At 50.3% G+C, this 24,640-nt stretch overlaps 1 protein-coding gene and 1 long non-coding RNA gene across 3 annotated transcripts; one reads left to right on the top strand and one right to left on the bottom strand.

Moving 5' to 3' along the window:
- Nucleotides 1–87: 87 nt before the first annotated feature.
- Nucleotides 88–17,940, bottom strand: LOC122452302 (angiotensin II receptor associated protein). Of its 2 annotated transcripts, none has more exons than XM_043485806.1 (5): nucleotides 17,813–17,940; nucleotides 5,923–5,957; nucleotides 3,326–3,431; nucleotides 2,282–2,477; nucleotides 88–788 (listed from the first exon to the last, which is right to left on the bottom strand). In XM_043485806.1, the coding sequence occupies exons 1-5, from the start codon at nucleotides 17,837–17,839 to the stop codon at nucleotides 685–687; spliced, it is 468 nt and encodes a 155-aa protein (XP_043341741.1). In that variant the 5' UTR covers nucleotides 17,840–17,940; the 3' UTR covers nucleotides 88–684. The 2 variants fall into 2 exon arrangements, with proteins under 2 accessions (XP_043341741.1, XP_043341742.1); XM_043485807.1 differs by having other exon boundaries at nucleotides 2,303–2,477.
- Nucleotides 17,941–18,068: 128 nt separating this feature from the next.
- On the top strand, nucleotides 18,069–22,235 carry LOC122452303. Its single transcript, XR_006272647.1, has 2 exons — nucleotides 18,069–18,519; nucleotides 21,663–22,235. It is a non-coding gene; the product is annotated as an uncharacterized LOC122452303 (long non-coding RNA).
- Nucleotides 22,236–24,640: the final 2,405 nt, after the last annotated feature.

Below are 24,640 nucleotides of genomic sequence, written 5' to 3'. Positions count from 1 at the left end.
GAGATTCACAGGAGAGATCTTCCTGGGAATGGCAAGTCCAGGCCCCAGCTCTGACAGGAGAGGAAACACGGCTCAAACACACTTGGCTGCAGAATTCCCTGAACTTTAATGCTGTGGCCACAGCTGGAGGCTGATGGGGGTCTGAGGGGCCGCAGACCCCTCCTGCCTCCAGCCCTGGGGTCCCCAGGCACCAAGTGACCAGGTAGTGAGAAGCCAGGGGTCCTCACCACTGTGCTCCTGGCAGTGAGCAAAACCCGAGGCTCTCGGAGCTCCTGTGGGAGGGCATGGCCAACCTCAGGAGAGGCCGAGGTGGGGGGCACCAGTGGCCCCCAGAGGCCTGATCCTGCCAGGCTTGGGCACGGCTCGGCCTGGGGCCTGCACGGAGCAGCTAAGGGTGGAGGGGACAAAAGCAACCAGAGTTCCCAGCCTGGGACCAGTGGGCTACCCAGAAGGGAGGAGAGGCCTCGAGGAACTGGGGACAGGTGTGCACAGGGGCCCTGGGCCTCTTAGGGCACTTGACTCAGGCAACCCCTGAGATGAGGAACTGGAGGACAGAAGTTAGTTCTGAGAAAGCAGGGGGCGGTCAGGGGCACCCCCTAGGATGACGTCCAAGGCACAAAGAAGGTGATGAGGCCTCCTCTCTGCCGGCCCCACAGTTTGTCAGACTGGCCCCTGGGCTGGGCTTCAGTATCCTCGGGTCACGTGAGCCTTGCTCTCCGGGTCAGCAGGCACCTCTGAGGAGTCGATCGGCTGGTATGAACTGCGCTCCTCTGAGGGCCCAAGGGAACCTGGGGGTTGGAGGGAGATGGAAGGAAAGAAAAAAATGAAGGGTGAGGACTTCGGACATTCCACGAGGCCAAACCAAGATCCCCCTACTCCCCACTGCCCATCTCACCCCATCAAGAAAAGCCAGAGCTGGGCATCTGGGCACCCAGGACAGTGACAGTGGCAGCAGCCCCAGGCACCAAGCCTTTAGCATGTATCACTTATTCAATCCTCCTGTAACCCTACAGAGCAGGGTATTTTTTTTTTTGTCCCTACTTTACAGATGAGGAAACCAAGTGTTAAAAAGATAAACCGACTTGCTTAAGATTATAAAGCTTGAAACAGAGGACACTAGGGTTCAAACCTACGCCGCACGACCTCAAAGACAGGGCTCTCAGTCACTATGCCTCAGTGCTTCCCTGGGAGCATGTGCTCAGGAATCTGGCTGAGGGATGCCCAGCCCTGGACCCAGGGGCTCCCCCCAGCTCCTCTCCCAGACAGCAGACATCATTGTACAGCATCCAGAAGGCCCCTTGGGCTGGCGCAGCTGCAGAGCCCAGACGATGCCAGGCTGGCTGTTGGGTTCTGGGTGCCATACTCCTCACTCCTGTCCTCACTCCCCACATCTGTCCTGTGCTCCTGAACAAGCCCCCAGCGCCCCAGGCCTCTGTATCTTCATCTGTCTAATGAAGGGACGGTCCTGGCTCCTCCCTACCCCAGGGCAGGTCCCACAGCCTGGCGGTTTGCCAAGGGTGGGCAGCCCTGGGCCATTCCCAGCCTCAACCCAGTTGCTCCCCCAGCAGGTCTCAGGCCACTCTTCAAGAGTGAAAGGCAGAAGGCCACACCTCTCCCCACTTCTCTCAGAGAGAAAGGACATGAAATCGGGTGTCACAGGGGGCTGGGGAAGGGCTACAACAAGCAGGGGTCCAGCTCAGAGAGGCTGTGGGAGGGGGCGGGTGAGGCCGGGCTAAGGAAAGGCATGTGCAGCTCAGGGCTGGCTTTAGCCAGGGCTCCCAGGACCGAGGCCAGCACTGCTTCTCCCCTGGTCACCCAGACCCCATAGGTGGCAGGAAAGGGGGTTCCAGCGATGGGACTAGAGGGAGCTGAGAGGGGAAGCTGGCCCTGCAGGTGTCTATGGGCCTCGGGCTGCAGGCTGCCCAGAGCTGCCTGGGGCCTTGGATCAGGCCCCCAGTTGCACCCATGTTTAAGCTGAGAGAAGGACATGGCACCATAGCCTGGTGCCAGGGAAAGTTCATACCAGGCAGGGATGGCTGGGGAACCCTTGGGTTCTTCTAGGAGACCAGAAACTTGTACACTTTCCAACCTGGTGCCCAGAGCCCACACCAGGCCCCACCCTGCACCTTGAATCCCTGCCTCAGGGGGCAAGGTTGGCTCCCTGGGGCAGGGCCTGGGGGGCGGGCAAGGCAGAGACCGAGGAGAGAGGAGGAGACAGCAGTGCCAGCACCTGGGCTGGTGGGAGGGGAATTGGGGAGCTGGCTGCAGGTGGTGGTCTCACCAACGTGGACCAGGAGCTCACCCCCACGCTCTCGGTACATTTGGTAGACGAAGAAGCAGGAGATCGGCTTGAGGATCAGGTTGAGGATGGTCATGCCTGCGCTGAAGCGCACCGTGTCCGAGAGGCTGGACCTCGGGTAGAAGATGCCAAGGTAGATAATGTCCAGGAAGATGGTAGCCACCAAGCCACCCAGAAACTGCAAGACAGCCAGGCACAGGGCCGAGGGGTGAGCACAGTGTCATTAGTGTTGATGAGCACGCTGCTGCCCTGTCACCCCACCCCCCACCATATATACCAGACTGGAAGCTCCATTTGTGCCCTACTGTGTCCGTGGGGCTTGCTGGAAGACAGACCAAGACAGCAGGTGGGACTCTGCAGACTAGATGCCTGACTGGGGACTGCAGGGCTGAGAGCAGGGTTGGGGTCCCTGTCTGGACCCAACTTGCCGGCTCTAACAGAGCCCTCTCCCCCAACTCTTCTCATCCTTGAGGCTATGATGAGGCACAAGACATGGGCTCAGAATCTTCTAGATGGAAAGTCCTTTGGAATTCACTGGCTCCATCTCCACCACTGAAGAAATCTGTTTCTAACCGTCCTGAGAGGCCCATGCTGGTGCTCACAGCCATGGGGTCTGAGCGGGTGTCTGGGGGCTGCCAGTGGGACAGTTTAGCCAAACTGTGTTCACTCTGACCTCACAAAGTGGTGGTGCTCCCTCTTCATGGGGAGCCCTCCCTATTAGGGGGGCCCTCAAGCGGGGTTACTGGTGCATGCCCTACTGCCTTCCAGGAGCGGCCAATCTCGTGGGGCACTGGTGGGGGTCCACCCCATGCCCTTTTTGGGGAAAAAATTGAGGAGACTCTCGGAGCCAGGCAGGCAGAGCAGCAGGCCAGGCTAGTGAAGATACATGTGGGCTGGGAACCTGGACTCTAGAAAATGGAAAATGGGGAAAAAAGAAGGCAGAGAAGACAGGACAGGTGAAGGGGAAGACGGAGCTGGGCCCACGACCACCCTGAAGCCAGTTCCCTGGCTGCTCCCCCAGCTCACCATACTTATGGCGTCGACAGAGTCCCGCTGCGCCACGGCCCACACGCCCAAGGCCAGGATGGGGAAGTTGGTCCAGGGATACGGGCCCTGGAACACGATGCAGCCCCTGTGGGAGGAGGCGACTGAGTCAAGTCAAGAGGTGCCCCCTAGGTGCCCACCCCTCCCACAGGTCACCTCCTGGGGCACCAGGTCTCAGGGGCCCCACGAGCAGAAGCCACAGTTTGGCCTCATTCCCCTCTCCACTCCCCTACTTCCCACCCATGCGCCAAAAATGTCAGCACGTCCCATCGGCTGCTTCCCAAACGGATCCGGAATCTGGTCATATCCCTTCAGGTCCAAACCACCATCCTCTCCTACTGGGATTGATCATTTCGCTGTAGCCTCTCCCCATTGGTCCCCTAACTTCCACTCCTGCCCCATCCTGGCCATTCCATAAATGTGCTTGCATGTGTACTAAGTCACTTCAGTTGTTTCTGACTCTTTGCGATCCTGTGGACTGTAGCCCACCAGGGTCCTCTGTCCATGGGATTCTCCAGGCAAGAATAGTGGAGCGGGTCGCCATGCCCCACTCCAGGGGATCTTCCAGACCCAGGGATCGAACCTGTGTCTCTTACGTCTCCTGCATTGGCAGGCAAATTCTTTACCACTAGCGACACTTATTAACTCCTGCATAAATAGCAACCAGTAAGGTAAATCAGGAGATGTCACTTCTCTGCTAAAAGTCCTCCAACACTTTCTTGGAATAAAATTCAGACTCTTGACCATGGTCTACAGGGCCCTGTGGGGTCTGATGACATAGCCCAGCCTATACCTCCCATCCATTGCCTTGCTGTTCCGTCTACCTGAACATTTGGTCCCTTCTTGTCATTTTAGGCTCAGCTCATATGTTAATTCCGAGACTCCTTCCCTGACTGCCCCACTATAAGGACCACCTTCTAACACAACACCCACTCTCTTTTATTTTGTAGGGCATCGCTACTAACTAAACTGTTTGTCAATTCAAAGAAAAGAATAGTTAACCCAGAGCTCTTACTAGTATCTGGCACAGTTATGAGTGCTTTAAATGGGTTCATTTATGTGCATATGTGTTAACAACCCTTGTAAAGAGGCACTACGGTCATCTTCATTTTAGAGATGAGGAGACTGAGGCCCAGAGAAGTCAAGGAACTTGCCCAAGGTCACACAGCTGCTAAGTGGCTGAGCTGGGATTTAAACCCAGGCAGTCTGGCTCAAGAGGCCATGCTCTTACCCACCTGGATGGCCCTAGCACACAGTGGGGTGCTTCATAAATATAAATGACATTCCCTGAAGTGTACCATGTGGAAAACATGTGCAAAGCAGTTAGGTGCAGAGCACCGTGGGGCTTACTTAGAATTAGTCATCTCATTTTTTGGTTTTGAGAAAGCAAGTGCTGGGGGCCCAGCCTGGACTCATTAACTCAGAATCTCAGGGAGTGTGCCTGAGCAATCTGGATTTTCACTCTGCTCCCCAAGGCCATAACCATGATGATCACTGCTCCTGTTATTCACACCCATGAACACATGCACTGCACTTCCACGTCCGCAAAATGCACATGTGAGCTCAATGGTTTCCAGTCTTGGTCGGGCAGAAAAATCTCCCCAGAAACTCAACAGATAAAGCACAGGGTAATGATGAAAATCACCCTGCGGTCCCCGGGCCTTCCTTGTGCAGGCCCCTGGGCAATGTCTGGTGAGCAGAGCAAGGCCATGCTTCTCCCTCACAGCTCCTGAGGGCCGTGCATCCTTGCACCCATTTTACAGATGGAAACCAAGGTACTGAGAAGTGAAGTCACTTGATCAAGGTGACCCGGCTGGAACATGGCAGGGCTAAGGACATGACCAGGGTCAGTCTAAATCCTGAGTCTGCTGTCTCTGGGCAGGGGGTATGAAACGAGAGTGAGGGTCCGCCCCTAAGTGAGTAACCTCACCCCTGAACTCAGGTTCATCATGTGTCTACTTGCTGAGCTGCTGAGTTAGCCTCCAGAAGGCACCCTCAATAAAGGTCAGCAATTATTATGGTTTCAGAAATTGTGTTTTCACCTTCAGATGACTTAACAAGATAAGTGGGAGGGTCAGTAATACTCTCACATTATAGGTGAGAAAATGACTCAGGGGGTTTGAGTGGCTCACCCAAGGTCACAGACACATAGAGCTCCACTGGACATCCACCCCAGCAAGGTATGAGAGGCCAGCCTCTAGGCTTCAGCACCTCACAGCCCCAGACGCAAAGGCCCTGGGGGAGGAACCAGAGGGATGCCAGGCCCCAAAGGGCTTGGGCAGTGTCTGGAGGAAGGTCTGAGCTGTCAGTACTGCCCCCCGGGCTGCCGTCTTCCTGAGGATGAGGGCTCGAAGCTCCTAGGGTCAGTGATGGCAAAGGCCTCTGGGTACCACCTGCATCCTTGGGACACAGGAGCTTGCTGATGATGATCTTGACAGAGGAGCTATTTAGTCTTGGAATGGGCCGGGAGACATGGACAAGGCCCCAGGAAGACATGTGGACAGGACCCCAGAGAGACATGTGGACCCAGATCTCGGGAGACCAGGGGGACACAGAACTGGACACCCACAGTCACTCACCAGGTTGTCAGCAGCCAGTGAACCAGGAGGATCGCCTGTGGCACAAAAAAAGAGGGGATGGGGTAAAGAAGAGAACTGTGACTGTGACCACCATGGTGGTAGGATGAGTGGGCAGGAAAGCTTCTGGAATCAAAAAACACCAGAAGCCCCTGCCTAGAACCTAAGAGGGCTTCAGCAATGTCTGCTCAGACACCAGCAAGAAAGTGGCCCCCAACAGTGGTAGAAAAGGAGGAAGAGCACAGATCAGGCCAGAGGACACTGCCAGGTCACCCCTTCCCAGTCCCTTAGGGCAGCTGACACCCCCACCCCTTCCTGCTTCCAAGGAGGCTCCTTTGGGGAACCTGGGAATCTGCTCTAAAACCAGAGGAGGCCTTGATGGCTGGGAGGGGCTCAAATGAAGCTGATTTCAGTACACCAGAGCTGGGGTACAGTGTGGGGCTGAGCAGATGCCCAGTGCATCCAAGGAATGGGAGAGCATCCCGGGGGCAGGAGACCAGAGGGGAAAGGCGGGCCTGGAGGGCCTCGGCAAGGAGCATGGACTTCATCTCTAGGGTGCTGAAGGAAGTCACCAGGAGCTTTTCTGCAGGAAGGTAACATGTTAGGATTTATACTAAGAGTCCATGCACTGTCCCACCCTTTTTAATGCCACATATGTCCTTCAGAGACAGGCCTCTTTACTGGAACTGGTCTCTATTCCTGGAAATCAAGAGAGTCCTGATTGCAAAGCAAGTAAAGAAGGAAGTATTAGACTTTCCTGGTGGTTCAGTGGCTAAAACTCTGTGCTCCCAATGCAGGGGGTCCAGGGTTTGATCCCTGGTGGGGGGAACTAGATCCCATATGCTGCAACTAAAGATCTCTGTTAGTAAATGTTTATTCATTTGTTTGTTTAGCTATGTTGGGTCTTACCTGCAGCACATGGGATCTTCATTGTGTTATGCAGGTTCTCTAGTTGTGGCCCGAGGGCTTAGTAGCTTACTTGGCATGTGGGGTCTTAGTTCCTGGATCAGGGATCGAACACACGTCCCATGCATTGCCAGGTGGATTCTTAAACCACTGGACTGCCAGGAAGTCCCAAATAAATAATTTTTAAAAAAGAAGAAGGAAGGAAGGAAGGAGCAGATGGATGCTATGGGGAAGGCAGGGGGAAGAAGCGGGGAACTCGGAGCTGGTGCTAAAGGGGACTTGGGGACCAGCCAGGCACAGGGGAGGGAAAGTGGGGTGTTCCAGGGTGGACTCCCAGGCAAGGACACAACACCCAGAGCCCTGAGGAGGGGGAGGGCCGGGATGGGGTTGAGGTCGGGGGTGGTGGCGAGACGGCAAGAGTGGGGTCCAGTGGTGGACGAGGACCTTTAAGGGAGTTTGCTCCAAGCACTGAGGGTTCAAGGATGCCAAAAGCCTGAGGCAGCAGCGTCATGCCGGGCCCAGAGAGCAAGGGTGGACCCAGAAAGGACTGCAGTGAAAGTCCCAGGTTTCTGGTCTTGTGCTCAGGGGGCTGGGGGGTGTTAAGGAGAGGATGCCACCTGCAGCAAGGAACTCTGGCCGCATTTCTAGAAAAATTACTATTGGACTTCCTTGGCGGTCCAGTGGTTAAGAATCTACCTGCCAATGTAGTGGACACGGGTTCGATCCCTGGTCTGGGAAGATCCCACATGCTACAGGGCAACTAGGCGCTGTGTGCCACAACTACTGAGCCTGCACACCTAGAGCCTGTGCAAGAAGAGAAGCCATGGCAACGAGAAGCCGGAGCGCGGTAACTAGAGAGTATCCCCAGCTCACCACAAGTAGAGAAAGCCTGCATGCAGCAATGAAGACCCAGTATAGCCAAAAAAAAAAAAAAGAATTATTATTTATTGCACATCTGCAATGTGTCAGGCTCTGGGCCCAATGTCTCACATGACCTTCTCTGGGCCTCTGAAGCAGATACCAGAATCATTCCCATTTTACAGTCAAGAAAACTAGGCTCAGAGGCAAATTAAGTTGATCATGACTCCACTGATGGCAAAACTGTAATTAAATGGTAAGTCTGACTCCAGAACTAGGGCTCCTAACCTTTGTGCTAGAGAGAGAAGTTCTTTGGGCTTAGACAGACATGGATGTTTTCCACACGGTGCGGGGTGGGGTGGGGGGGGAATGGCCAGATGACATCCAGGGCAGATGGCCACGATACCCCACCTTGCCCCCAGTGCTCCGTGAAGTGAACCAAGTCCAGACTGTGGTCCCCAACCCCTAAAGAACTCCTCTTCCAGCTACAGAGGACTAGAGAACAGCTCTTTAAGGACCAACACACCTGACTTTATAGAGGTCTCAAGATGCTGAAAAAGCTGAGCCTACATGACTGAGAGTTGGACCATAAATAAGGCTGAATGCTGAAGATTAATGCTTTTGAACTGTGGTGCTGGAGAAGACTCTTTGAGAGTCCCCTGAACTACAAGGAGATCAAATCAGTCAATCTTAAAGGAAATCAAACCTGAATATTCACTGGAAGGATTGATGCCGAAGCTGAAGCTACAATACTTTGGCCACATGATGTGAAGAACTCCTTAGAAAATACCCTGATGCTGGGAAAGATTGAAGGCAGGAGGAGAAGACAAAGGGTGAGATGGCTGGATGGCATCACTGACTTATGGACATGAGTTTGAGCAAACTCCAGGAGTTGGTGAAGGACAGGGAAGCCTGGCATGCTGCAGTCCATGGGGTTGAAAAGAGTTGGACACAACTAAGCGACTGAATAAGAACAACATGACAGCAGGCGAGCTCTGGAAGGAATCTTGGTCACCACCTACCTTTATTAATTAGTGCTTCCTACGTGTCAGGCACCAAGATAAGATTTTTCTGCCTGTGAACATGTTTCATCCTTACAATCCTCTGAAGCACCATTTCCCCAGTTTTACAGTTGAGAAAACCGAGGCTCAACGGTAAGTAATCTGCACCAGGTCACAGAGCAGAGCCAGGATTCAATCCCAGCTTAGCCAGGTGTTGTTCCACCCAGGCCCTGAGTGGATGTGTCCTCCTATTACAAAGATGCGGAAACCAAGGGAGAGTAGAAATAGTCTTCTGAGGTTTTTCCCAGGGACTGAGGAGTGAGTGGACTTCCCTGGTAGTTCAGTTGGTAAAGAATCTGCCTGCAATGCAGGAGACCCTGCTTCGATTCTTGGGTTGGGAAGATCTCCTGGAAAAGGGATAGGCTACCCACTTCAGTGCAAAGAAACAGAGGAATACAATAGAATGGGAAAGACTAGAGATCTCTTCAAGAAAACTAGAGGTACCAAAGAAACATTTCGTGCAAAGATAGGTATAATAAAGGACAGAAATGGTATGGATCTAACAGAAGCAGAAGATATTAAGAAGAGGTGACAAGAATACACAGAAGAACTACACACAAAAAGATCATAATGACCCAGAAAACCACAATGCTGTGATCACTCACCTAGAGCCAGACATCCAGGAGCGTGCAGTCAAGTGGGCCTTAGGAAGCATCACTATAAACAATGCTAGTGGAGGTGATGGAATTCCAGCTGAGCTATTTAAAAATCCTAAAAGATGATGCTGTGAAAGTGCTGCACTCAATATGCCAGCAAATGTGGAAAATTCAGCAATGGCCACAAGACTGGAAAAGGTCAGTTTTCATTCCAATCCCAAAGAAAGGTATTGCCAAAGAATGTTCAAACTATTGCACAATTGCACTCATTTCACACACTAGCAAAGTAATGCTCAAAATTCTCCAGGCTAGGCTTCAACAGTATGTGAACTGAGAACTTCCAGATGTTCAAAATGGATTTAGAAAAGGGAGAAGAACCAGAGATCAAGTTGCCAACATCTGTTGGATCACAGAAAAAGGCAAGATAATTCCAGAAAAACATCTACGTCTGCTTCATTGACTACACTAAATCCTTTGACTGTGTGGACCACAACAAACTGGAAAATTCTTAATGATGGGCATACCAGACAACTTTATCTGCCTCCTGAGAAATCTGTATGCAGGTCAAGAAGCAACAGTTAGAATAGGACATGGAACAATTTACTGGTTCCAAATTGGGAAAGGAGTATGTATGTCCAGGTTGTAAATCGTCACCCTGCTTATTTAACTTATATGCAGCGTACATCAAGCGAAATGCCGGGCTGGATGAAGCACAAGCTAGAATCAAGGACGCAGGAAGAAATATCAATAATCTCAGATATGCAGATGACACCACCCTCATGGCAGAAAGCAATTAAGGTGAAAGAGGAGAGTGAAAAATCTGGCTTAAAACTCAACATCCAAAGAACAAAGATCATGGCATCCAGTCCCATCACTTCATAGCAAATAGATGGGGAAACAATGGAAACAGTGACAGACTTTATTTTCTTGGGCTCCCAAATCACTGCAGATGGTGACTGCAGCCATGAAATTAAAAGACACTTGCTCCTTGGAAGAAAATCTATGACAAACCTAGACAGCATGTAAAAAAGCAGAGACGTCACTTTTTTGGACAAAGGTCCACATAGTCAAAGCTATGGCTTCTCCGGTAGTCATGTATGGATGTCAGGGTTGCACCATAAAGAAAGTTGAGCGCCAAAGAACTGATGCTTTTGAATTGTTGCATTGGAAAAGACTCTTGAGAGTCCCTTGGACTGCAAGGAGATCAAACCAGTCAATCCTAAAAGAAATCAGTCCTGAATATTCATTGGAATGATTGGTGCTGAAGCTGAAAGAAAGTGAAAGTCAAAATTGCTCAATCGTTTCCAACTCTTTGTGACCCCATGGACTATACAATCCATGGAATTCTCCAGGCCAAAATACTGGAGGGGGTAGCCGTTCCCTTCTCCAGGTGATCTTCCCAACCCAGGAATGGAACTCAGGTCTCCTGCATTGCAGGCAGGTTCTTTACCAGTTGAATGACCAGGGAAGCCCAAAGCTGAAGCTGAAGCTTCAATACTTTGACCATCTGACGCGAAGACAGCACCATGGAACCTTCTGGAGACTGAAAAGAGGCCCATGTAGCTGGAGTGGAAGAGGAGAGTAGAGGAGGGACAGGAAGCTGGGTGGGGGTGGGGGGCAGGGCTGAGCCTGGGAGGTGTGGGATCTTCTGATCTTTATCTTGAGAGCAAACCACAGGCCCCTCTGACGGAAGTCCTGCCCACAGAGGGGACAGGACCTGCCACACGCCACCAGCCACGTGGTCCTGGTGTTGGGTTTTTAACTACAAGACACCAAGGAAGGCGTCACAGTCATATCACTTCTCCCCTCCCCAACATCAACACTGAGTCCTTCCCTCCCTCAACTTCTACTTCAGAAATGGTCTTCATTCCCAAATGCTCTGGTTCCCACCTCTAGACTGCGCACACAGCAGGTCTTTAATAAAGGGATGCTCCTGGCCTGCTGCTGCTGCGAAGTCGCTTCAGTCATGTCTGACTCTGTGCGACCCTGTAGACGGCAGCCCACCAGGCTCCCCTGTCCCTGGGATTCTCCAGGCAAGAACACTGAAGTGGGTTGCCATTTCCTTCTCCAATGCATGAAGGTGAAAAGTGAAAGTGAAGACGCTCAGTTGTGTCCGACTCTTAGCGACCCCATGGACTGCAGGCTACCAGGCTCCTCCGTCCATGGGATTTTCCAGGCCTGGCCTACAGAGCCCAGAAAAGGAAAGGCAGCAACACGCAGGAAAGCCTGTGAGGAAACCACTCTCTAACCTGTGGGGTAAAGTATTTCCTCGAGCCGGAAAAGCCTGTAATATGGAGTGAGCACCTGGCTAAGCCCCCAAACTAGGCCCTCTCTTTGGGGAAGAAAACAGTATGACCTGGAAATCCTGCGGGCCTTTAACAGAGACACCTCCCCTCAGTGCAACATCACTTTTGTTTGCTCAATATTTAGGAAACTTAGCACCAGTGGAACATGCCTCTTCAGCCGTGGGAAAAGAAACTCATGAAGACTAAGCCTCCTCTGCCAGTTTCCCCATCTTTGTAATGGGAGGGCACACCCACTCAGGCCCAGAGGGGTCGAATGTGCAGGAAAGCTCCAACAAAAAACCCAGCCAAGAATCTAAAAAAGAGTGAATATAGGTATATGTTTAACTGATTCACTCTGCTATACATCTGACACTAACACAACACTGTAAATCAACTATACTTCAGTAACTGCAGCCATGAAACTAAAAGATGCTTGTTCCTTGGAAGGAAAGCTATGACCAACCTAGACAGTGTATGAAAAAGCAGAGACATCATTTTGCCACCAAAGGTCCATATAGTCAAAGCTATGGTTTTTCTAGTAGTCACGTACGGATGTGAGAGTTGGACCATAAAGAAGGCTGAGTGCTGACGAATTGAGGCTTTTGAATTGTGGTGTTGGAGAAGACTCTTGAGAGTCCCTTGGACTGCAAGGAGATCATACCAGTCAATCCTAAAGGAAATCAACCCTGAATATTCATTGGGAGGACTGATGCTGAAGCTGAAGCTACATACTTTGGTCATGTGAAGAGCCGACTCATTGGAAAATGCCCTGATGCTGGGGAAGATTGAAGGCAAAAGGAGAAGAGGGTGGCAGAGGATGAGATGGTAAATAGCATCACTGACTCAATGGGCATGAATCTTAGCAAATTCCAGGAGACAGCAAAGGACAGGGGAGCCTGGCGTGCTGTAGTCCGTGGGGTCACAAAGAGACATGACTTAGTGATTAAACAACACATTTCAATGTGAAATTTCACATTTCACATTTCACATTTCAATGTGAAATTTCTTTTCAAAAAAAGAAACCCAGCCAAACCAGCCCTGCCATCTCCCACAGCCCTTATCTCAACACAAAAGAACTGTCTTCTGGCTCTGGGGGAGGTTTCTGGTCACCAAGAGAATACTGGGGAGTCTCAGGTACGGCCACAGAGATGGGGGAGAGAGGGGCCTCAGCATGTGCCCCGGTGGCCTGACTGCTCCTGGCGCCCTGACTGTTCCCGGCTGGGCAAGAGGAGAGAGACTTGAGCTCCTGGACTCTTCATATAGCGCCTGGCCCGGCGGGGCTGCCTGGCCCTTTCCCAGGCCAGTGTTCGATGTGTCAGAAGAGCAGGGGACAGAGAGACCGGCCATGGCAGCAGGGGCTTGTAAGATGCTGGACAGGGGGAAAGAGACCTGAGTTCTGGTCCAGGGGCCACCTCCTTCTGTGTTGGAGCCCTGGGTTCCTCCCCAGTGACACAGAGGCAGCATCTATCACCCTGGTGTCCCACAGGGGCGCCTCAACCAGAAAGAGACAGGCACCTGACAGTTACTGGGTGTTTCCACGAAATAACCGTAAGCACCTCCCTGGGGGCTCAGTGGTAAAGAATCCGCCTGCCAATGCAGGAGATGCAAGTTCGATCCCTGGGTCAGGAAGATCCCCTGGAGAAGGAAGTGGCAACCTGCTCCAGTATTCTTGCCTGGAGAATCCCATGGAGAGAGGAGCCTGGTGGGCTACAGTCCATGGGGTCACAAATAGTTGGACATGACTGACAGACTGAACAACCACCACCACAACCTCTGCGGACAGTCATCCTGAAACCACGTCACCTACAGCAATCCCTGCTACTGATGCAGATGTGCCTGCCTCATATCTACACTGCCCTGAACACTTGGCACATGTCATCCTTGTGACTGTCTGGGGTAGAGTTTTAACCCTTATATTTCACTTATGAAGACACTGAGGCTGTGAGAGATTCATTGGCCCAAACAGTTATGTATGACAAGAGAGCCCAGATGCAAAAAGCAGAATCAGTTTCTTGGGTCTGAGTTTTTCTGCGGATAAAAACGTGATGTGGGTTTCCCTGGTGGCTCAGTGGTAAAGAATCCGCCTGCCGATGCAGGAGATACTGGTTCAATCCTTGATCCGGGAAGATCCCACATGCTGCAGGGCAACCGAGCTCATGGGCCACAAACTACTGAGCCCATGTGCTGCAACTACTGAAGCCTGTGTACCCTAGAGCCCATGCTCTGCAACAAGAGAAGCCACTGCCGTGAGAAGCCCATGCTCCGCAACTAGAGACTGGGCCCCGCTCATTGCAACTAGAGAAAACCTGCACAGCAACAAAGACACAGTACAGCCAAAAATAAATAAACACATAAAATAAAGATTAAAATAAAAAAACAACAAAACTGTGAAGCTACACCACTTCCTGAACCACTGGATCCTCCTCTTATCATCCTAGAAGGTAGGGTCTATTTTTATGCTCTTTTTATGGTGAGGAAACCTTAACAGAGAGGTTAATAAACCTATTTCAGGTCACACAGCTGGTAAGCAGCAAAGCCTGGCCTTGGAGGGAGATCTGATTGGCCCCAAAGCCTGTGTTCTACCCACTGTACTACAGTGCCAGGATCTGGAGAGCAAGGGAAGGGTCGATGGAAATGAGTATGTTTGACGAGGAGAAATGAAGGGTAAGGGGAAATCGAGGGGTCCTCGGACCAGGATTCAGACTCTTCATTTGTCACTGGAGGGCCCATGGCAGTGGGGCTGGCACTGCCTAGCCAGGTGGTCGACAGACTTGAGGTCACCATAAAGACTTTGTTTTTTTCCTTTGGCCACACCATATGGCTTGCAGGATCTTAGTTCCCTGACCAGGGATTGTACCTGGGCCCCAAGCTGTGAAACCACAGAGTCCAAGCCCCTGGACCACCAGGGAATCGCCCTCCATACAGATTAATATACAGAATATATTTTTCCTGGGAATTTCCTGATGGGGCAGTGGTTAGGACTCTGTGCTTTCACTGCCAAGGGTGTAGGTTCAATCTGTGGTTGAGGAACTAAGATCCCACTAGCTGTGTGGTGTGGCCAAAACAAAATAAATAAACAAAGAAAACCCAGAATATATTTCTTAGTCCTGTGCAAACATTCAGCGGCCTATCGAATGAGGCAGCAAGATCCCCAAGGATCCCCAAGGGCTGAGCCCAGGGGGCAGTAGTCAGGGCTGCCAGAGAGGGGAGGGAGAGGCAGGCAGTGTTGACCGTGTGGCTGCTGGAGCCAAGTATGTGGATCAGACCCCAGCTCCATGACTGAGAGCTGTGTGACTCTGGGCCATCACCTGAGCTCTCACAACTGCCGCTTGCTCTTCTAAAGTGGGGACAATAATGCTCCATGGGGGTGTTGTGTGGCTATGGAGAGGTGGAGGGGTGTGTGAAACATTCAACACACTGCCTGCTAGGTAGTCAGCCTCTGGGACATGGCTGTGCACGTGCAATTGTGTCCAACTCTTTGTGACCCCATGGGCTGTAATCTGCCAGGTTCCTCTGTCCATGGAATTCTCCAGGCAAGAAATACTGGAATGGGTTGCCACTTTCTAATCCAGGGGATCTTCCCCACCCAGGGATTGAACCCATGTTTCCATTTGCAGGTGGGTTCTTTACCACTGCACCACCCAGGAAGCCCCGAGACAAGGCCGTCCTCATGACTATTGTGCAGTCAGGTTCCGGAATTTTTAACCCTCGTGCTCTACTACCCCCCTGCACCCTCCTCCCAAGGGCCTTTTCTTACAAGCCCTCATGAACCCAAGTCTAGAACTTTCTAAACTCTCACAACGACGTTCCTTCAGCTCAGGACTTGCCTCATGTGTGGTGTTGGGTTAGGAACTACCCAGAGGGCCTGGGGCAGCTGCTTCTGTTCACCTGCCCACTCTGGCTAGGCTAGGCACAAGCAGGCACTGAGCCAATGCCCCAGGAATGTGTGAAAGAGGGCACGGGTAGTGCAGGGTCAGGGGAGTTGGGCATTTTCTGAGCTCCCAAGGGGCTCTGATCTCAGACTATCCCACTTAAGACTCCCGTGGGAGGCCAGAAAAAACAACAACAAAAACAGAACTCCCAGTTAATCTTTAATTTCAGATAATGAATAATTTTCTAGACTGTTCCAAATATTGCCTGTGATATAAGATCTGCTGGAGAAGGGATAGGCTACTCACTCCAGTATTCTGGGGCTTCCCTGGTGGTTCAGATGGTAAAGAATCTGCCTGTAATGTGGGACACTTGGGTTCGATCCCTGGGTTGGGAAGATCCCCTGCAGAAGGGAAAGGCTACCCACTCCAGTATGCTGGCCTGGAGAATTGCAAGGACTATACAGTCCCTGGGGTCACAAAGAGTTGGATATGACTGAATGACTTTCACTTTTCATACTTAGATTAAAAAATTTATTCACTGTTGATCTGAAATTCAAACTCAACTGGATGTCCTCAATGTTACCTGACAACCCTAGCTATTCACGACCTCTCAGCACTTACTTGTCTCTGACTGGTAGCAGCTAAGACCCTTGGAGATATGGTGTTTTATTTCCCAAGTCAAAGAAAGGACCAGCTGTTTCACTGTGGGCACTGAAAGCCAGCAGAGCTCACATCTGTGGTCACATGTGGCCTGTGAGGCCCATAAAGTTTCTCCAAAAAAAAAAGGCCACAAAACAGACTAAGCCCTCCCACTGGGCATAAACTGTCAAAGCTGAAGTCGGCCCTAACTAATGGTGGCCAGGAAAGGACACAGCTTTGAAGTCTGACCCTGATGGGTTCAAATTCTGACTCTGCCACTTAATCTCTGTGGGGCCTTGACAAGTTACCTATCTGGTCTGAGCTGAAGTTGGCTCAACTACAAAAATCTCAGAAGGTTGATGCAATTAAATAACCCGGCATACCACAGACGCCCCAAGAATGAAGGCTCACTCCCTTGTAAGTTCCTGCCGCTCTGTCCCTTTCCTCCTTCCCCCTTAATAATTACTTTAGGCAAATCTCTAATCAGAGAAAAGGTAGTCGGCATTAACCACACACGGCCTGGAACAGAGTGAATGTTGATACCAACGAACCTCAGTTGCCCTCGTGTAAATTTCTTCCCTGCTAAACCTTCAATTCAAGCCCTTTCCCTTGTCACAGCCATCACACCCCCTGCAGCGGTTGACTGGAAGCCTCGGAGAGGTCTGCTGAAGCAAGTATTCAATATTAAGGAAATGTGCCCACGTGAAGTCACAGCACAGACCATGTCTAATAACCCAAATATGGATGATGTATTGTTCTGTAGTCATCTATCTCTTACATTACTTTAGTACCAGACACCATGGGTACATAAAGCTTTGTCAAGGGTGAGTAAGGGGGTACTCCTGCATACAATCTCAAAGGAAACCGTCCCCAGGCCCCAAATGGCAGGTCTGGTCCAAGGTTAACACCTTTCTGACCAAAGCTAAAGGCTTCAGCCTCTCAGTGGCAAACCCAGCCAAGAAGCACTGGGCTGGGGGAGGGTGGGGAGAAAAAGAAGAACAGCTTTTGGCACTCTTACAGCTCAGGAAATGAAGACACCCCAGCGAGCTACAGGGTTTTCCTAAATGTGCAAAGTTGGGGGGTTCTGCTTTTGAGTAAATTCTATTGGTGTCTGTGTTGCTGAAGAAATAAAGACGTTGAATCTATCAACTCTGAAAAACCATCTGTCTGGGATCATCTGATTTCCTTAACTTGATCTTCCCAACCAAAGAGGCGGTAAGGGCAGTGCTGGGTGTCCAGGTGAAAGCTTTACCCCTCTCTCGGTGGAGGGGAAATGTCCTGCCTCCAAGTCCAGCCTCGGGCTCTCCGTGAGTCCCTCCCCCTCCCCACCACCACGCCTTCCTCTTTCTCCAGAGAAATTCTGGGCGCGCAGGCCAAAGCGAGCCTCAGGGGCTCAGCGCTCCCAGCTGAACCGGTCTGACTCCAGGAAGAGACGGCCGCTTCCCTCCTCCAGCTCCCTCTCGGTCTTTCCTGCTGGCCTTCTGGATCCGTTTCCCTGGTATGGTCTATCCGCCCACCTCCTTCCAACTGGGCTCTGTTCGTTCTCTTTCTCCCTACCACTCCACTTTTCCCAGATTCTCGGTCCTCTCACCTCTAAAATCCTACTTTAAAAGCGCAAATGCCCAGCACGCTCCGGGAGACCCGCCCCGCGCCACCCCCGCCCCGCCCATCGCCACCTTCAGGTTCACGGCTGGCAGCTCCATCGCGACCCAGCCGGACAGCACCTGCGCCACAACCGCGGGGTTCCTGGTCTCCGAACTCGGGAAACAAACTTGGCCGGCCCCGCCCCGCCGGCTGCCCGCTGCTAGCGCTCCAACCCCAGCTGGGCTTGGGGGCCACGTGAATAGGTCATGTGACGACTGCCCGGTTGCTAGGAGACGGCGTCGTGCCACTCGAGCCTTACCGTGGCCACCGCCCAGGTAGTTACGGGGCGGGGGGCGGGGGGCGGCTGGAGAATATCTAGATTTGTGTCGCAAAGGGCGCAATATCTCGCCGAGTTAAAATCCCAGCAGGTGGGCTGACGGGGCCACCTGCAGCCAGGAGAACTTGGGGGAACCTCCAAGTACAAACTGCAGATGTGGCAACAGCTGGTGTCTAATCCCTGAGGGCACAGTCTCTCCTCCTTCCCCAGTGAAAGTGAAGAATCTCATAGAATCCTTGTGAGGATGAATGAACTAATTCATGTTTGAAGAAAAAAATGATTCTGACACTTACTTTAAAGGTGAGGAAGACTTATTCGAGACTGTTGGGATCCCCTCTAAGTGCTTATTCTTATTTCCAGGAGGGGAGAGACCACGTGGAAACCTGAAAGACTGCCTGGGTGGGTCCTAAGATCCTATCAAGACACAGACTCTCTCCAGATATGAAGAACAGAGTTTTCCAGGTGGGTGTGAGGTCTTCTGCAGGGCCGCGGGGTCCGCTGGCCTATTTGAATGTCCCTTTTGGAGACACAGCTGTCTAGCCCCCTGAGCAGAATAGCACATCTGCCAGAGTAACGGAGAGCTGGTAAGCTTCAGAGAGAGGCGGGACAGATGGCTACACTGGGCACGATTGTTTGAGATTCAGAGCCCAGAGGACTAGCTGGACCAGAGAAATGAGTTTGAAGTTCTAACTTTGTCTACTTACTGGTTCTACTTGAGCAAGTCACTTTGCCTCTCTGTGCTTCAGTTTTCTGATCTGTAAAATGAGGGAAATAATATCTTCCTTGAAGGATAGTTATTTTGAATTTGTTAATAAGGATTTGTTAATATATAAAAACATTTAGAACATTGCCTGGCAGACAGCACTCGATCAGGACTTGCTACTGTTTTGATATTCATTATTAGTTAATTATCACTAATTATTGTTACTGGCATAGTACCTAGAAAAGAGGAATTCCTCAATAGCTATTGGATATTATAACATTATTATTATATTGTTTCCTTCTAAGAGATGTCTCCTATAAACCTAGATCCTAGAGGTGTTTAATCCAAGCATGTAGATATGTAATAAAACTGATCACCTCGTAAGGAGCAAATGCAAAACAAACAATTCCTGGGATTAGAGCTGACATTTATTAAGTACAGTTTTGTGGCAGACAATGTGAAAAGTGCTCATAATAAATATTCATAACAACCGCTGTGGTGTGGGTGCCATTCTTATGCTGATTTACCATAAGATCACTGAGGTTAAGAGGAGTTAAGGGGCTTGCCCAAAGGCATATCCCTAGTTGGTATGAAACTGGGCTGGGGACCAAGGAGGTCTCATTTCAGGACTGTGACATGTAGCCACTCACCTCCACTGCCCACATCACGGGAAAATACAGCCCAGGCTGAGATGCAATGATGGAGTGAGGCAAGGAGGGGAAGACAGATTGGAGCCAGATGAAGCACAAGGCTGGATCTCTGGAATGTCCCTGCAGTGACACTGCCTTCATCTGACCAGCTGGGGCCAGAGGCCCTCTGGGGCAAGGCGGAGGTGGGGCAGACCGAGCAGGGGTGGGGGAGGGAGCCCAAAGGGACAAAGGAAAGTGAAACTGTTCTCAAATGAGCCAGAGTTCCTGCCAGGACCCACTCTGACTATGGAAGGACAAGTGGACCTTCACAAAGCACAGGCTTTGGGCCATATTTTTTAGGGAGTACACTTCTGGAAGTCAAGTTTAAATTTTTCATGTCCCTGACCAATTCTGTCTGTCTCGGCTGAGTTTTATCCTCAGTACCTTCAGGATGAAAAGGAAATGACATGGCACAACAAGGTGAATGTACTTGACATTGTGTGTGTGTGTTAGTTGCTCAGTCATGTCTGACTCTTTGCGACCTCATTGTAGCCTCTGTCCATGGGATTCTCCAGGCAGGAATACTGGGGTGGAATGCCATTCCCTTCTCCAGAGGATCTTCCTGACCTAGGGATCAAACTTGGGTTTCCTGCATTGCAGGCATTCTTTACCATGAGTCATCAGGGAAGCCTGTACTTTACATTACAGGAACTGTACACTTAAAAATGGTTAGGATGGTAAACTTTATTTCTTTTTACCACAATTGTAAACAAAACAAAACCCAAAAAACTGACATGCAGAATAAATGTATTCATTTATTCATTAAGGGAATAGTTATTGAACACCTACTTGGGTGATTGTCTTAGAATGGAATGGTTGGATCACATGGTATGTGTATACTTGAACTGTTAAGAAATTGTCAAACTGTTTTCAAAGATGGTAGTAACCATCCTACTTTTTTTCCTTTGTAGCATTTATCAGTACTTGAAGGTATTGACCTCTCCATTTACTTGTTGACATGTTTATTGTCTGTCTCCCCGCACCCTCCACAATCTAGACTGCAAGCCCTGGGAGGCTCTTGCAACCTCCACACTTGCCTGGAATACAGCAGCTAAACCAGTGTGGTGGCACCACTTCCATCATGGGCACGGGGGAAAACCTGCCACCCATTTGTCTTCGGAATAATCCAGATTCTGTCAGGAAGCCACTCAGTGCTTCTGGTTATGCAAATGCCCAATGAAGCAGTCACAGCCATTTCTTTCCCATGGTCACTTGTGTCCTTTAATGGTATTATTTGGATCCCTGCTCTGCCTCCTGGCAGAGTGGTCTTAAACCTCAGGGTGATGCATGCTTGACATAGCTTCTGGCACTTTGTAGGTGCTCAATAAGCAGGTCACTGCTGACTGCTATGAAAAAACCACAGCATATTCTGGCATCTCTCAGCATCTCCTGGCTCCTGATACATGCCTGTTGAATTGAAGCCCCAGGGAAAGGCCCCTTGGACTGGGAGACGCTTATACCTCTTTCCCACTAGCAAAGCCTTGGAGATGGACCTCAGTGTTTCAGCATGCTGCCGCCTACCCAGCCTTTACTGTCCCCCCGCCCCGCCCCCGCCCAGTGCTGCTTATCTATATCTGTGTGACCTTGGATTAGTTGCTTAATCTCTCTGAATTTCTTTCTGCATCTCAAAAATAGAGAGAGCGATAAACAGGCCCCGGGTGGGGGGAAGCACTGAATATAAAAAGGCTTTGAAATTATTTTTAACTGTCTTCTGGGCCACAATGTACTGGACACTCAACAGTTCTGCTGTGATCTGGCCACTTCCGCAAGTGGGTGACATCAACAGAAAGAAACAAAACAGAGAAAGTAACCAAAATATTGTCTGAAAGTCATACCACCTGTGAGAGAGCAGGCCCTCCCCAGGGAGCTCATCAGGGAAGGGGCCGAAAGGCAGAGCCGTGGCCCCTGGGTGCTACCAGGATTATGCTGCATCTGGATTCAATCTGGAGACCCCTGCCCCAGTGCTTCTTCTCAGCTTGACCCAAACACACCAGCTCTGTGTTTCTTGGCCTAAGGTCTGGCAGGGTAGGGGAAGCCCGAGGTGTTTCGTTGGTCATGAGGCAGGAGATAGATGGCCCCCCAGCTGAACAGTTTCTTCCCTGTGAACAGAAACTTCATAATAACAGTTTGTGCATGTGTGCTAAGTTGCTTCAGTCATGTCTGACTCTCTGAAACCCTATGAACTATAAACAGCCAGGTTCCTCTGTCCGTAGGACTCTCCAGGCAAGAATACTGGAGTGGGTTGCCGTGCCCTTCCCCAGGGGATCTTCCTGATCCAGGGATCGAACCCATGTCTCCTGTGGCTCCTGACTTGCAGGTGGATTCTTTATTTCTGAGCCACAGGGGACACCATTATAATAGCAGAAACTCCCTACAAGGAAGATAATGGAGGAGGCTGGGCCCTGCCAGATAAGAGATAAAAGACCACATCGTCCTCATACTTGAAGTTAAGCAGACCTCCCCAACTACACATGCGCAGAAAGGCTCCTTGGAGGTCAAAAAAGGAGGGGGCATCACCTCATAGTAAGTGATGTCTACCTACCTACGGTCATCTGCACTAGACTCCATCTTGGCCAAGAGATGCGCATGCACATGTGGGAGGACCCTGAACTAAACCAGGGCAGCTTCAGGACCAGGCAAAGCACGATTGGTCAAAGGAAACCTGGAAGAAATGCCCCATAAAAGTGATTCAAACTACCACGAGGACACTTTCCCTCTGAGCCCACCCTTGTGTATATCCACACATATTGTACTCTGTTTTTCCTCCTAATAAATACTTTGTTTCACTATTTTCTGTCTTTGTGGGAATTCTTTTCTGCAAAGCCGAAGGGCCAGGGCTATGTCACTGACCACTGGTCTTGTTGTTCAGTCCAACTCTTTGACACCCCTGGACTGCAGCATGCCTATCCTTCACTGTCTCCTAGAGTTTGCTCAGATTATGTCCATTGAGTTTATGATGCCATCCAACCATCTTATCCTCTGTTGCCCCCTTCTCCTCCTGCCCTCAATCTTTCCCAGCATCAGGATCTTTTTTAGTGGTTAGGATTGAGACCTGACCTCAATCTCTGGCTGGGAACCAAAGTGTCGCTTCAAGCTGCTGCAGGCTGAGGCCACTCAAGATCAGTCAGGGTTGTTCTTTGTATCTGAGGATGTGATCTATTTCTTTCTGAGCAAAGACAGTGGGGGATGGGCAGTAGAAGTGATGAAACTTGAGTGGAACCTTGTAGGGTTGGAGTCAGGATGGCTTTCTTGAGCTCCCAGATCCTTTGGCCTGGTCTCTGGTTGATACCAAGTTTCTGAAAGTATCAAAGGTCATTGTGACTTGTCAATAAGATCATCTGTGTTCATGGCATCACTCACTCAGAGCCGGGCAAGGGATGGTTCCTGGAGAAGCACATGCCCCGGAGGTTGGGGGAGCATGTTAGGGTGGGTGACTCTGCTCCTCTCTTCCTGGGTTTTCTGAAGAGCCTGGACATTGCCAGGAGGTGTGAGAGCCTCCTCTCCAGGGAGGCATCTGTTTGTATCACTAGTCAGAAGAAAGGGAGACCGATTCTTTTTTTTTATTATTAAATTCGTTTATATAAACATAGATGAACATTTTTCATTAATAGAGACATTTTATCAATTTTATTCATACACACACACACACATATATATATATAAATAGGTACAAATGTGAGGAGTTTTCTTATAATAATGCCCTTCATTTTGGGAGACTGATTCTGAAACAATTATCCCAATGGCACAGAATTGAGACTTATGGCAGCATCCATCACTAACTTTTATAGGCCCCAGTCAGTCTCCTTGAATACTCCTTCTTGAGCCCTAAAATGCATCCAATAATTCCTAATGTTCCAGTTGCTTTGCCAGCTCCTCGGGGCCCTATGAAAATTACTGCTGGGTGAGCCCCATCCTGGGACAGCCTCACTGAACTCTTAGCAATATTTCCTCATGCCTCCAGACATCCAAGTGCTCAAGTCAGCTATCAGAGAACCCATCACAACGCCCTACAGACCCCATGGTGAGTGTGGAGAAGGCAGAAACGAAACTGCCTGTGCCCTGCTGTGTCCCAGTGGTCATGTGAGATGTCAGCCAGAAAGAAAGCAATGTAACTGGCTGTTGCCCAAGACAGGTCCAGCCCCTCAGCTGCACTCTAACTCTCAGTCTTATGGTATTTTCTTCATTCCCCTCATCTATTCTCCAGCCATCCTCTTTATTTTTATTGAAGTATAGTTGATTTACAACATTGTATTAATTTCTGCTGAACATCAAAGTGATTCAATTGTATATATATATAATATATGTGGACTTCCCCATTGGCTCAGTGGTAAAGAGTCTGCCCACCAATGCAGGAGACATAGGTTTGATCCCTGAGTCGGGAAGATCCCTTGGAGAAGGAAATGGCAACCCACTCCATTATTCTTGCCTAGAGAATCCCATGGACAGAAGAGCATGGTGGCCTACATGGCTACATGGTCCATGTGGTTGCAAAAGAGATGGCCATGATTTAGCAACTAAACAACAACAATATGTATCTATACATTCTTTATCATATTCTTTTCCATTATGGTTTATTACAGGATATTGAAAAAAGTTCCCTGTGCAGGGACCTTGTTGCTTATCCATTGTGTGTGTGTGTGTGTGTGTGTGTGTGTGTGTGTGTGTATATAGTGATTTGCATCTGCTAATCCCCGAGACTGAAAGCAAAAGGAGAAGGAGGCAGCAGATGAGATAGTTAGATAGCATCACTGACTCAATGGACATGAATCTGAGCAAACTCTAGGAGATGGTGAAGGACAGGGAAGCTGGGCATGCTACAGTCCAAGGGGTTGCAAAGAGTTGGACGCAACTTAACAACTGAACAACTGTGAGATCACATGTGCTCACACACACACACACACATATGCATACAGCTGGTGACATAAAGAGGATTGCTGGATTGGGAGGTTGAGATTGTTATTGTTGTTGTCCATCTCTTTTGTGACCACCTGGACTGTAGCCCACCAGGCTCTTCTGTCCGTGGAATTCTCCAGGCAAGAATACTGGAGTAGGTTGCCATTTCCTTCTCCAAGGGATCTTCCTGACCCAGAGATCGAACCTATGCCTCCTGCATTGGCAGGCAGATTGATCTCACAGGCCCCTCACTAAATATGCCAACTGCCTCCCACTTCCACTGCCTGTCCCAGCTCTG

This window comes from Cervus canadensis, chromosome 13 (genome assembly GCF_019320065.1).
Source record: "Cervus canadensis isolate Bull #8, Minnesota chromosome 13, ASM1932006v1, whole genome shotgun sequence".
Taxonomy (NCBI): Eukaryota; Metazoa; Chordata; class Mammalia; order Artiodactyla; family Cervidae; genus Cervus; species Cervus canadensis.
This window is presented reverse-complemented; position numbering and strand designations above follow the sequence as displayed.

Bases quoted from the DNA above. Each gene is read 5' to 3' on its own strand.
- LOC122452302 (XM_043485806.1), bottom strand. From the start codon at position 17,839: ATGGAGCTGCCAGCCGTGAACCTGAAG. The intron at 2,478-3,325 runs GTGAGCTGGGGG...GCTGTCTTGCAG, and splicing joins CTGTCGACGCCATAAGTATG to TTTCTGGGTGGCTTGGTGGC. The intron at 789-2,281 runs GTGAGACCACCA...TCCAACCCCCAG, and splicing joins TGAGCTCCTGGTCCACGTTG to GTTCCCTTGGGCCCTCAGAG.